Source organism: Triticum urartu, chromosome 5A, assembly GCF_056163025.1.
Source record: "Triticum urartu cultivar PI428250 chromosome 5A, HENAU_Tu73, whole genome shotgun sequence".
Taxonomy (NCBI): Eukaryota; Viridiplantae; Streptophyta; class Magnoliopsida; order Poales; family Poaceae; genus Triticum; species Triticum urartu.
The window spans coordinates 151,390,890-151,404,498 of NC_141877.1; the positions used below are offsets into that span (position 1 = coordinate 151,390,890).

Here is a 13,609-nt window from a genome sequence, read left to right on the forward strand (position 1 = left end):
ACCCATCACAATGGCAGGTTGGTCTTGAGCTTCATTCAGATCAACATGATTAGCTTGACCACGACCATATGGTCTGGCATTGTTGTTGTGGGGCTGGTTGTTACGGCCAGTTGAAGGCAAAGCCAGCTGGTTCTGATTCTGAGGGCAGTTCCTGGAACAATGGCCCGGAAGGCCACACTTGAAGCACAGACCATCATTGGGATTGTGAGCAGAAGCTTGGGGTGGTACAGCCCGAAGGGGCTGCCTCTGCGGTGGAGGAGGCAGACGAGGTGCAGCATAGGACTATCTTGGTGCAGGTGCAGTTGGACGATACATGTTGTGGGGAATCCATATCTGATGCTTCTGCGCTGACGGGCCCGAAGATGAGCCAGCATCACGGCTGCGCCTAAGGGATCCCTGGTGTTCCTGAAGACCAGTCTCAACCTGAATAGCCTTGTTCACCAAGGTGGCGAAGTCGGCAAAGTCATGAGCAAGCAGTGCTAGCTTAATATCAGGGTGAAGTCCATCACGGAACTTTTCTTGCCTACGAGCATCAGTTGCAATGTCTTCTTCAGCATAATGAGACAAGTCCAGAAATTCCCGCTGATAAGCATCTACGGTATTGTTGCCTTGGGTGAGGTTGCAGAAATCTCGCTTCTTCCTGTCCATGATTCCTTGAGGAATGAAGCGGGCACGGAAGGCAGCTTGGAAATCCGGCCAAGTGATGACCGTTCCAGTAGGTAGGGTACGCCTGTGGCTGTCCCACCATTGAGCAGCAAGACCCTTCAGAAAGAAAGATGCAAAGGTGACATAGCTAGTAGGGGCCACACTAGCAGACTCCATTTCATATGTGATGTCATGGAGCCAGTCATCAGCATCAAGGGGTTGAGTTGAGCTGTGGTAAATAGTTGGGTTGAGACGCATGAAGTCCTGCAGAGTTCCTGGGGTTGGCTGTTGATTCATGTTCGGACGAGGAAACCGAGCCATCATTCCTTCCATGAATTGGCGATTCAGCTCAAACTGTTGCATCATTCCAGCAAAGAATTCGGGCGGTGGTGGATCGTTGGCACCACGGCCACAACCAGCGGGTCTAACCATCCTGCTAACATAAAATAGGGGTAGTTCAGCATTGAGCATTGTAAAAACAAGGATCATTCATGATGAAACATGCATAATGAAAGAGATACAATGGATACCACTTCGTTGTCATCACGACGGTGTGTGTACTATCCAGAACACTATTCTAAGGAAAACTATGGCTTATCCAGCTTTGGGGTGGATGTGGTCACGGGATCCTAATGTTAGAGTTAGTAAAACCATTTTAACCCGAATAGAAGAGAGATTAGTCCCAGAGTATAGACGAGAAATAAAAGATCCTAATACCACCCAATGGCGACGTGGGCCCGTAAGACACACAGCCATGTTAGTAAAAGTTTTTGTAGTGACTAGACTCGACTTCGGTCAAGGAGTTGGAAAGGGGGCTACCTACAGGCAGTCGGCTCTGATACCAACTTGTGACGCCCTCGATTCAATCGTACACTAATCATACACGCAAATGTGTACGATCAAGATCAAGGACTCACGGGAAGATATCACAACACAACTCTAGACACAAATTAAAATAATACAAGCTTTATATTACAAGCCAGGGGCCTCGAGGGCTCGAATACATAAGCTCGAAAACACAAGAGTCAGCGGAAGCAACAATATCTGAGTATAGACATAAGTTAAACAAGTTTGCCTTAAGAAGGCTAGCACAAAAGCAACATCGATCAAAAAAGCAAGGCCTCCTGCCTGGGAGCCTCCTAACTACTCCTGGTCGTCGGCGGCCTCCACGTAGTAGTAGGCACCCTCAGTGTAGTAGAAATCGTCATCGAAGGTGGCGTCTGGATCCTGGGCTCCACCATCTGGTTGCATCAACCGGAAAGAAGAAGAAAGGGGGAAAGGGGGAGCAAAGCAACCGTGAGTACTCATCCAAAGTACTCGCAAGCAAGGATCTACACTACATATGCATCGGTATCAATGAAAGGGGTTGTATCTGTGGACTGGACTATAGAATGCCAGAAAAGAAGGGGAAAACCTAGCCTATCGAAGACTAGCATCTTTTGGAAACCACCAACTTGCAGCAACAGGAGGGAGTAGAGTAGCATAAAGTAAGGTAGTAGTAGTGTTATCAACCTCGGCCAGAGATCCTTTCTCGACTCCCTGCGAGAAAGAAATCCCAGAGCCATACTCTCCAGTTATCATCACAATCCAATTCTCATCACCATCCAGTTCTCATCACAAGTATCCAGTTCTAGTTGTATCGATCGGGATACAACTCCAAGTGTCCGTTACCATAGGACAGGCTATCGATAGATGTTTTCTTCCCTGCAGGGGTGCACCAACTTACCCACCACGCTCGATTAACTCCGGCCGGACACACTTTCCTGGGTCATGCCCGGCCTCGGCCAAACAATACGCCGCAACCCGACCTAGGCTTAATAGAGAGGCCAGCACGCCGGACTAAACCTATGCCCCCAGGGGTCATGGGCCATCTCCCCGGGAACTCCTGCACGTTGCGTACGCGACCGGTGAGCAGACCTAGCTACCTCCTTCAACAAGGCAGGAGCTTATGCAGTCCAACCCGGCGCGCGCCGCTCAGTCGCTGACGTCTATTAAGCTTCGGCTGATGTATACGACGCAGAATGCCCATACTATGCCCACGTGATGGTTAGTGCTATCAGGCCAGAGGCCCCTCGGATCAAATATCCAACCCGTAGTGGATTAGGAGCACGCGGTAACGAGCAGAGACTCACGATCGATGTGACCCCGTCGCCCCGTCTCGAGTACTTGCGCCAAGGGCTAAGAATGCCCGGCCATGCCTCGTAAGTATCTCGCGGGCACCTTCCAGGTTAACCCGACTCCACATCACTCGCAATTAAGCTCGCACGGGTACCACTCAGGGTCGACCCGTCTTAAGTAACATGGTTCAGTGCAAAGTCATAGTAACCATAGTAATTGTGTGTCTAACACCAAGGGGAAAACCCGAGGAATCACCCCCGGTGAATTCCACTTGATGTTGTCATCAAGGTGAACGTAAGAGGATCCACCCTCGAGGTTCACGTTTGATGGGTTGCACGACAGAGCCGTAACGGAAGTGGTTAAGGAGGAAATCACCCTCGATGACCTCGACCATAAAACTACACTATGGAGATCTCATCAGGAGTGATGTAAGAGGTTCCACCCTCGGCACTCGATGGTAACTCTACAGAGTCGTACAACTAGGGGGGTGATGTGCGGTGTCGGGGCCTGGACGTCGATCACGTTGATCGAGTCATCGAACATAAAGCGGGGCAGCTGGGACAAGGTGGGGGTCACTGATGGATCACTAACCATCCTATACTAAGCAGTTTAGGATAAGCAGGTAAGGTAAGAAAGTAGGTAACAACAACAGGCTATGCATCAGAGTAGGATCATACAGAAAGCAGTAGCAGTTCTAATGCAAGAATGAGAGGGAAAGAAATGGGCGATATCGGGATGCTCAAGGGGGGTTTGCTTGCCTGGTTGCTCAGACAAGAAGAAGAGGTCGTCAGTGATGTAGTCGATCACAGCGGCATCACTGGTCTCGGGGTCTACCAGAGAGAAGAGGGGGAAGAAACAGTAAATACAAAGCAATCAAAGCATCACAAGGCATAACATGACGAAGGGCAGAGCTAGGGTTGCCCTAACGTAGTACTACACATTGCAGACGCAGGGGATAAACATCCGAGGATGAATTCCCGGCGTTAGGCGGATTCCGAACAGATGAAAGAGAGGGGACGGTTCCATGTTCAGCATGCTAGGGGCATGTGACAGATGAACAAACCGCGTATTCGGATTCGTTGGATTTTTCTGAGCAACTTTCATATAGAAAACATTTTCATCCGAGCTATGGTTTAATTACTATGAATTTGTAAAGTTTAAAGCATATTATGAAATTATTTATAAAGACAGAAAAGGAAATTATGATGTCATCACGGCATCATTACTACATCAGCAGTCAACACACTAGCTGACCGGTCAACGGGTCCCACGGGGGACCCACTGGCAGTGACTGGGCGATGCCCAGTCAGCCGTTGACCGGGTCAACAAGGCCAGCCGGGCCACTGGCAGTGACCTAAGGGGGTGGCCCCGGTCGGCCACGTCGGCACCGGCGCCAGTGGAGCCGCGGCGAGTGCTCCCGCGGCGGAGATGCGCTGGATCTCACCGGAATCCGGCTCCGGGCGGCCGTTTGGGGAGCGGCCGGTTGTTTTCGAACGGCCACTTCGCCGCGGGTCCGATGGTGGCGACAGAACGAGCGGAGGGGGCCGGCAAGGACGCCGGCGATGAGCCGTGGCGGCAGCCGCGTACGGACCAGGCGGAGGCATGGCTACGGGGTGTTTGCGAGCGCGTTTAGAAGGGGGACGGGCCCAGCAGCGCGCCGCGAACACGCTAGGGCGGTCGGGAGGGGCAGCAGCGGCTTGGGAGCGCGGGGCGGGCAACAACGGCAGCAACCAGAGCGCGACAAAGGCGGCAGGGGTTCGTCCTTTAGACAAAACGAAGCGGGAGCGGGTCAGGGGGTGAGCTAGGGGTGGCGCTCGGCGCTAGGGGCGCTCTGGAGCGCGCCCACCGCACGCGCTGGAGCTGGAGAGCTCGAGCGGCTCGCATAGCGCGGCCATATCTATGGCCGGATCACGAGGGTGGGTCCGACTAGCTAGAGAGCACGCGAGGACACGGGGGAGAGAGGAGTCTGTGGGGAGCTCACCGGGCCCAGCAGGTGTGCAAACATGGGCTCGGGGGAGGCTCGGCGGAGCGAATCGACCGCGGCGAGCTCGGGCGTCCGAAGGTCGAAGACGACCTCGAAGTCGATGGGGAAGGGGCTCCGTGCGTGGGGAGGTTGCTGCAATCGGCGTAGGCGAGGACGAGGAAGCTCTCGGACACGGGCGGATGGAGGATGGCGGCCGGTGGCCACGGGCACGGCGAGGCCGCGGCGATGGCTTCGCTCGGGCGGCGCGGTGCGGTGGAAATGAGGAGGGGAGAGGGCGAAGTGAGTGGGAGTGGCAGGGGGAGGACTCGAGGAGACGGAGGGGGAGGCGTGGCCTTATCCCCTCGCCGAGGCGTCGCCGGCGAGGTGGCTCGGTGGCGACGGGCGCGCTCTGCCTCGCCCGGTCGGAGGAACAGGAGGAAGGCGTGCCTCGGGGAACTGGGCCGGCCAGGCTGGGTGAGGTGGGTCGGCCTGCTGGGGTGGGCCGAAGTCCAAGGGGAGGCCAGGGGCCCTCTCTCTCTCCCCTCTACTTTCCTTTTTCTTTTTTCTTCTTTTTAGCTTTCTATTTTAGTTATTTTAGGCCACCTACACATTTTGCGAAAATGTTGGTTCACCACCAATATTACCAGAAGAATACTTTCCACATGAAGAACATTTTAGTTTTCATGTTTGAGCATTTTGAATTTCACACAAACTTTGAATTTGAATTCAACTGGAATCTTTGAGAGAGGAGACAAAGATGATCAAGCACTTGTTTAGCAAAATGATTAGCTTAACCCCAAGGTTTACTGTAGCATCATTACACCGAGGTGTTACAAAGCTATATCTTTAGATCTTGCAATCGAGTCTTTTAGTTTCTTGTTTTATCACTAGTTTAGTTTATAAAAGAAAACTATAAAAAATGGAATTGAGTTTGTCTCATACGCTTCACCTTTTTAATATCTTTCGTGAGTATGATGGAAAGGATAATTGTGCTCAAGTGCTAGAAGAAGAAATCTATAAAATGTTTGGCACTAAATATTTGAATGATGAGCATGATTGCAATGTTGTTAGTACGAATTCTTTGAATATCCATAATACTAATGATGATTGCACTAGTTATGATGAAAATGTCTCCTATAAACATGTCATTTTTTGTGGAGTGCATTGGGTTTGTAAGTACACACCAAATAGGGAAGATAGATATTGCAAGAGGCATAAGTACTTAGAAACTAAACTGTTGCAAGAAAGTCTTGATGATTGTGCTGAAAAATTCAATATTTTTCGCGCACCTTGTGAACTTTGCAATGAACATGGTCATTTAAATCTCCAATGCAAATTGTTTCATGACCGAATCGTATCCAAAAATTGTGATAATTTGATTACCCTTGAGCATCATAAAGAGCTTAGTCTTCTTTTAGGGTATGAGGAAATGAAACGTATAACTGAGGGTATTCCAAAGTTTAATCTTGATAAACTTCTTGGATTTGATCTAGAGGATATTTATATGTATTGTGCGGTGAATTGTATTGAAAATCCTTATATTGCCAACTACATAAAGAAAAGAAAAGAAATAGAAGATGAAGAGAATACTAATGAAAGGGAAGAGACTTCCCAATATCCTCCTATTATTTCTTATGATGAATCAGGTAACGAGGAGGAGCCTCCTATTCAACCAATCTCATTAATAAGGAGCTCCAAAAAGAGGATTGAACCCACACATGATGTGGTGAAGAAGAAAAGAAAAAGGAAGAGAGGTAAAAAGATATCTCTCTCAAATAATGCTGCTCCTATTACTATTGTGCCTCATGAAAATATAATTGTGGAAGATAATGATACTTCTTATGATCTTGAAAATCTTTTTGGCACTTGCTTGGAAGAATATGATAATTGCTATACTATTGGTGCTATCCATACTATTAATTATGAGAGTGATTATGCTTATGATATGAAAAGGCCCAAGCTTGGGGATGTTATGTTTGATGAAGATGATGTTTTTGAGAATGTATTTTCTGCAATTAATGTTTGTCCCAAGCTTGGGGAAGCTATAATTAATGAAGATGATATTTTTAGTCTCCCAAGTTTTGATATGCAAATTTATAATGATGATAGCATGCCTCCTACTTATGATAATTATTGTGATGATACATATGCTATAAAAAGTAGTGATTATATTTATAAAACATGTCATGATTATGATTACCCCTTCTCTAAACATTACTCTTTTAATGTGGAAACAATTTATAGTATCCAAGTCTCTTATGATACTTCCACTATCCCGAATGAGAAGAATTTTGCTTATATGGAGAGTAATAAAATTTCTATGCTTGTAGATCATGAAAAGAATGCTTTAGGTGCTGGTTATATTGTTGAATTCATTCATGATGCTACTGAAAATTATTATGAGGGAGGAACATATGCTTGTAGGAATTGCAATAATATCAAGTTTCCTCTCTATGTGCTTAAAGCTTTGAAGTTATACTTGTTTTACCCTCCTATGCTAGTTGATTATTGTTCCCACAAGTTGTTTGCTCATAAAATCCCTATGCATAGGAAGTGGGTTAGACTTAAATGTGCTAGTCATATTCTTCATGATGCTCTCTTTATGTTTCAATTCTTATCCTTTCTGTGAGCATCATTGAAATCATCATGCCTAGCTAGGGGCGTTAAACGATAGCGCTTGTTGGGAGGCAACCCAACTTTATTTCTGTTTCTTGCCTTTTGTTCCTGTTTAGTAATAAATAATTCATATAGCCTCTGTTTAGATGTGGTTTTATGTTTTTAATTAGTGTTTGTGCCAAGTAGAACCTTTGGGAATACTTGGGGAAAGTCTTGTTGATCATGCTGTAAAAAAACAGAAACTTTAGCGCTCACGAGAATTGCTGCCATTTTTATTTGGAGAGTGATATTTAGTTAATTCTTTTTGCAGATGATTAATAAATAAATTCCTCAGGTCCAGAAATTTATTTGAGAATTTTATGAGTTCCATAAGTATATGTTTGATCCATATTACTACAGACTGTTCTGTTTTTGACAGGTTCTGTTTTTGACAGATTCTGTTTTCATGTGTTGTTTACTTATTTTGATGAATCTATGGCTAGTAAAATAGTTTATAAACCATAGAGAAGTTGGAATACAGTAGGTTTAACACCAATATAAATAAAGAATGAGTTCATTACAGTACCTTGAAGTGGTGATTTATTTTCTTATACTAACGGAGCTTACGAGTTTTCTGTTAAGTTTTGTGTTGTGAAGTTTTCAAGTTTTGGGTAAGGATTCGATGGAGTATGGAATAAGGAGTGGCAAGAGTCTAAGCTTGGGGATTCCCATGGCACCCCAAGGTAATATTCAAGGACAACCAAGAGCCTAAGCTTGGGGATGCCCCGGAAGGCATCCCCTCTTTCGTCTTCGTTCATCGGTAACTTTACTTGGAGCTATATTTTTATTCGCCACATGATATGTGTTTTGCTTGGAGCGTAAATTTATTTTGTTAGGATTTGCTTTATATTATTTAGAACAATGTTTTTCATCTTTTATTTCAATAAAAGTGGCATTGATAGCCTTTACTTTGCCTATTTTAGAAGTCCACATGTTGCTGTTTGAAAACAAAAGGTTTACCGTTGTTGCAATAATTCCCTAGAAAAGTCAGAATGTGATAAAATGTTGAAACCTTTTGCATATTAAGCTCTGATAAATTTACTACATTGGGAATTTTCTTTCATAAATTTTGGAGCTAGGGATGTATGGATGTTGCAGCATTCTTTACAGACTATCCTGTTTAGGCAGATTGCTGTTATGTTTGTATTGTTTGCATATGTTTGCTTCTTTAATGATTCTATTTGAGGATAGGACTATTAAATATGCAGAGGCATTTAGTATGCAATGTTGAATAATAATTTTAGTGATTTGCTACAGTAGAGTATGATAAGGTTTTTGCAATGGTCTATACTAACTTATCTCACGAGTCCTTGTTGAGTTTTGTGTGGATGAAGCTTTTGAGATTTAGGGAGACCGTGATATGAGAGGGATTAAGGAGACACAAAGGATCAAGCTTGGGGATGCCCAAGGCATCCCAAGATAATATTTCAAGAAGTCTCAAGCATCTAAGCTTGGGGATGCCCCGGTTGGCATCCCACCTTTCTTCTTCAACAACTATCGGTTAGTATCGGTTGATCCTAAGTTTTTGCTTCTTCACATGATATTTGCTATTCTTAGATGTCATTTTATTTTGTTTTTCTTGATGTTTGAATAAAGTACAAAGATATTAAATTATTAAATGTTATAGAGTCTTCACATAGTTGCATAATTATTCAACTACTCATTGATCTTCACTTATATCTTTCGGAGTAGTTTGTTGTTGCTCTAGTGCTTCACTTATATCTTTAAGAGCATGGTGGTAGTTTTATTTTATAAGAAATATATGAACTCTCATGCTTCACTTAGATTATTTTGAGAGTTTTAAATAGCATGGTAATTTGCTTAAATAATCCTAATATGGTAGGCATCCAAGAATAGTAAAAACTTTCATATAGAGTATTGAATACTATGAGAAGTTTGATACTTGATAATTGTTTTGAGATGTGGAGATGGTGATATTAGAGTCATGCTAGTTTAGTGGCTATGAATTTGAGAAATACTTGTGTTTAAGTTTGTGATTCCCATAGCATGCACGTATGGTGAACCGTTATGTGATGAAGTCGGAGCATGATTTATTTATTGATTGTCTTCCTTATGAGTGGCGGTCGGGGACGAGCGATGGTCTTTTCCTACCAATCTATCCCCCTAGGAGCATGCGCGTAATACTTTGCTTTGATAACTTGTAGATTTTTGCAATAAGTATATGAGTTCTTTATGACTAATGTTGATTCCATGGATTATACGCACTCTCACCCTTCCACCTTTGCTAGCCTCTCTAATACCGCGCACCTTTCGCCGGTATCATACACCCACCATATACCTTCCTCAAAACAGCCACCATACCTACCTATTATGGCATTTCCATAGCCATTCCGAGATATATTGCCATGCAACTTTCCACCGTTCCGTTTATTATGACACGCTCCATCATTGTCATACTGCTTTGCATGATCATGTAGTTGACATCGTATTTGTGGCAAAGCCACCGTTCATAATTCTTTCATACATGTCACTCATGCATCATTGCACATCCCGGTACACCGCCGGAGGCATTCATATAGAGTCATATCTTGTTCTAAGTATCGAGTTGTAATTCTTGAGTTGTAAGAAAATAAAAGTGTGATGATCATCATTATTAGACCATTGTCCCAGTGAGGAAATGATGATGGAGACTATGATTCCCCCACAAGTCGGGATGAGACTCCGGACGAAAATAAATAAATAAAAGAGGCCAAAGAAGCCCAAATAAAAAAAGAAAGAAAAGAGGCCATAAAAAAGAGAAGGCCCAAATAAAAAAATAAAAAATGAGAGAAAAGAGAAGGGGCAATGCTACTATCCTTTTACCACACTTGTGCTTCAAAGTAGTACCATGATCTTCATGATAGAGAGTCTTCTATGTTGTCACTTTCATATACTAGTGGGAATCTTTCATTATAGAACTTGGCTTGTATATTCCAATGATGGGCTTCCTCAAAATGCCCTAGGTCTTCGTGAGCAAGCAAGTTGGATGCACACCCACTTAGTTTCTTTTGAGCTTTCATAAATTTATAGCTCTAGTGCATCCGTTGCATGGTAATCCCTACTCACTCACATTAATATCTATTGATGGGCATCTCCATAGCCCTTGATATGCCTAGTTGATGTGAGACTATCTTCTCCTTTTTTGTCTTCTCCACAACCACCATTCTATTCCACCTATAGTGCTATGTTCATGGCTCACGCTCATGTACTGCGTGAAGATTGAAAAAGTTTGAGAACATCAAAAGTATGAAACAATTGCTTGGCTTGTCATCGGGGGTTGTGCATGATTTAAATATTTTGTGTGGTGAAGATGGAGCATAGCCAGACTATATGATTTTGTACGGATAGCTTTCTTTGGCCATGTTATTTTGAGAAGACATAATTGCTTAGTTAGTATGCTTGAAGTATTATTATTTCTATGTCAATATGAACTTTTGTCTTGAATCTTATGGATCTGAATATTCATACCACAATTAAGAAGAATCGCATTGAAATTATGCCAAGTAGCACTCCGCATCAAAAATTCTGTTTTTTTTATCATTTACCTACTCGAGGACGAGCATGAATTAAGCTTGGGGATGTTGATACGTCTCCAACGTATCTATAATTTTTGATTGCTCCATGCTATATTATTTACTATTTTGAATGTTTATGGGCTTTATTATACACTTTTATATCATTTTTGGGACTAACCTATTAACCTAGAGCCCAGTGCCAGTTTCTATTTTTACCCTGTTTTAGGGTTTTGAAGAAAAGGAAAATCAAATGGAGTCCAATTGACCTGAAACTTCACGGAACTCATTTTTTGGAAGGAAAGAAGCCCAGAAGACTTGGAGTGCACGTCGGGGGATCTGCGAGGAGGTCACGAGGCCGGGGGCGCGCCCACCCCCCTGGGCGCGCCCTCCACCCTCGTGAGCCCCTCGCGGCCCCCCTGACGTACTTCTTCCGCCTATATATCTCCATATACCCTAAAAACATCCGTGAGCACAATAGATCGGGAGTTCCGCCGCCAGAAGCCTCCGTAGCCACCGAAAGCCAATCTAGACCCGTTCCGGTAGCCTGTCGGAGGGGGCAATCCTTCTCTGGTGGCCATCTTCATCATCCCAGTGCTCTCCATGACGAGGAGGGAGTAGTTCTCCCTCGGGGCTGAGGGTATGTACCAGTAGCTATGTGTTTGATCTCTCTCTCTCTCTCTCATGTTCTTGAGGTGATACGATCTTGATGTATTGCGAGCTTTGCTATTATATTTGGATCCTATGATGTTTCTTCCCCCCTCTACTGTTGGGGAACGTTGCAGAAAACAAAAAATTTCCTACCCGTTTCACCAAGATCCATCTAGGAGTTCATCTAGCAACGAGTCATTGGATGCATCTACATACCTTTGTAGATTGCGCACGGAAGCGTTCAAAAGAACGGTGATGATGTAGTCGTACACGACGTGATCCAAATCACCGATGACCAAGCGCCGAACGGACGGCACCTCCGCGTTCAACACACGTACGGGACGGGAGACGTCTCCTCCTTCTTGATCCAGCAAGGGGAGGAGGAGAAGTTGATGAAGATCCAGCAGCACGACGGCGTGGTGGTGGATGCAGGGCGTCACAGTAGCAGGGCTTCGCCTATACTACGAGGGAGAGACGTAACGGGGAGAGAGGGAGGCGCCAAGGCTCAGGTATGAAGTCCCTCCCTCTCCTCAACTATATATAGGGGTGCCAAGGGGGGGGCGCCGGCCCTAGTAGATGGATCTACTAGGGGGGGCGGCGGCCAAGGGGTGGGGGGCTTGCCCCCCAAGCAAGGGGGCGCCCCCTCTAGGGTTTCCCCTCAACCCTAGCCGCATGGGCCCTTGGGGGGGTGGCGCCCCAGCCCACTTTGGGCTGGGTTCCCTCCTACTTCAGCCCATGGGGCCCCCGGGATAGGTGGCCCCACCCGGTGGACCCCCGGGACCCTTCCGGTGGTCCCGGTACAATACCGGTGACCCCGAAACTTGTCCCGATGGCCGAAACAGCACTTCCTATATATAATTCTTTACCTCCGGACCATTCCGGAACTCCTCGTGACGTCCGGGATCTCATCCGGGACTCCGAACAATATTCGGATTACTGCATATTCACATCTTCACAACCCTAGCGTCACTGAACCTTAAGTGTGTAGACCCTACGGGTTCGGGAGACAAGCAGACATGACCGAGACGACTCTCCGGTCAATAACCAACAGCAGGATCTGGATACCCATGTTGGCTCCCACATGCTCCACGATGATCTCATCGGATGAACCACGATGTCGAGGATTCAATCAACCCCGTATGCAATTCCCTTTGTCAATCGATATGTTACTTGCCCGAGATTCGATCGTCGGTATCCCAATACCTTGTTCAATCTCATTACCGGCAAGTCACTTTACTCTTACCGCAATGCATGATCCCATGACCAGACACTTGGTCACTTTGAGCTCATTATGATGATGCATTACCGAGTGGGCCCAGTGATACCTCTCCGTCATACGGAGTGACAAATCCCAGTCTTGATCCATGTCAACCCAACAGACACTTTCGGAGATACCCGTAGTCTACCTTTATAGTCATCCAGTAATGTTGTGACGTTTGGTAGACCCAAAGCACTCCTACGGTATCCAGGAGTTACACGATCTCATGGTCTAAGGAAAAGATACTTGACATTGGAAAAGCTCTAGCAAACGAACTACACGATCTTTGTGCTATGCTTTAAGATTAGGTCTTGTCCATCACATCATTCTCCTAATGATGTGATCCCGTTATCAATGACATCCAATGTCCATAGCCAGGAAACCATGACTATCTATTGATCAACGAGCTAGTCAACTAGAGGCTTACTAGGGACATGTTGGTGTCTGTTATTCACACATGTATTACGATTTCCGAATAACACAATTATAGCATGAATAAAGACAATCATCATGAACAAGGAAATATAATAATAATGCTTTTATTATTGCCTCTAGGGCATATTTCCAACAGTCTCCCACTTGCACTAGAGTCAATAATCTAGTTACATTGTGATGAATCGAACACCCATGGAATTCTGGTGTTGATCATGTTTTGCCCTAGGGAGAGGTTTAGTCAACGGATCGGCTACATTCAGGTCCGTATGTACTTTACAAATCTCTATGTCTCCATCTTGAACATTTTCACGAATGGAGTTGAAGCGACGCTTGATGTGCCTTGTCTTCTTGTGAAACCTGGGCTCCTTGGCA

The 13,609-nt window shown here is 45.2% G+C and overlaps 1 protein-coding gene across 1 annotated transcript; it reads right to left on the reverse strand.

The window, feature by feature from the left end:
- Positions 1 to 282: 282 nt before the first annotated feature.
- LOC147970643 (uncharacterized) lies at positions 283 to 1,077 on the reverse strand. Its single transcript, XM_087523543.1, has one exon. It carries the CDS (start codon positions 1,075 to 1,077, stop codon positions 283 to 285), a length of 795 nt encoding a protein of 264 aa, XP_087379669.1.
- Between the last annotated feature and the right edge of the window lie 12,532 nt (positions 1,078 to 13,609).

Bases quoted from the DNA above. Each gene is read 5' to 3' on its own strand.
- LOC147970643 (XM_087523543.1), bottom strand. From the start codon at position 1,077: ATGGTTAGACCCGCTGGTTGTGGCCGTGGTGCCAACGATCCACCACCG.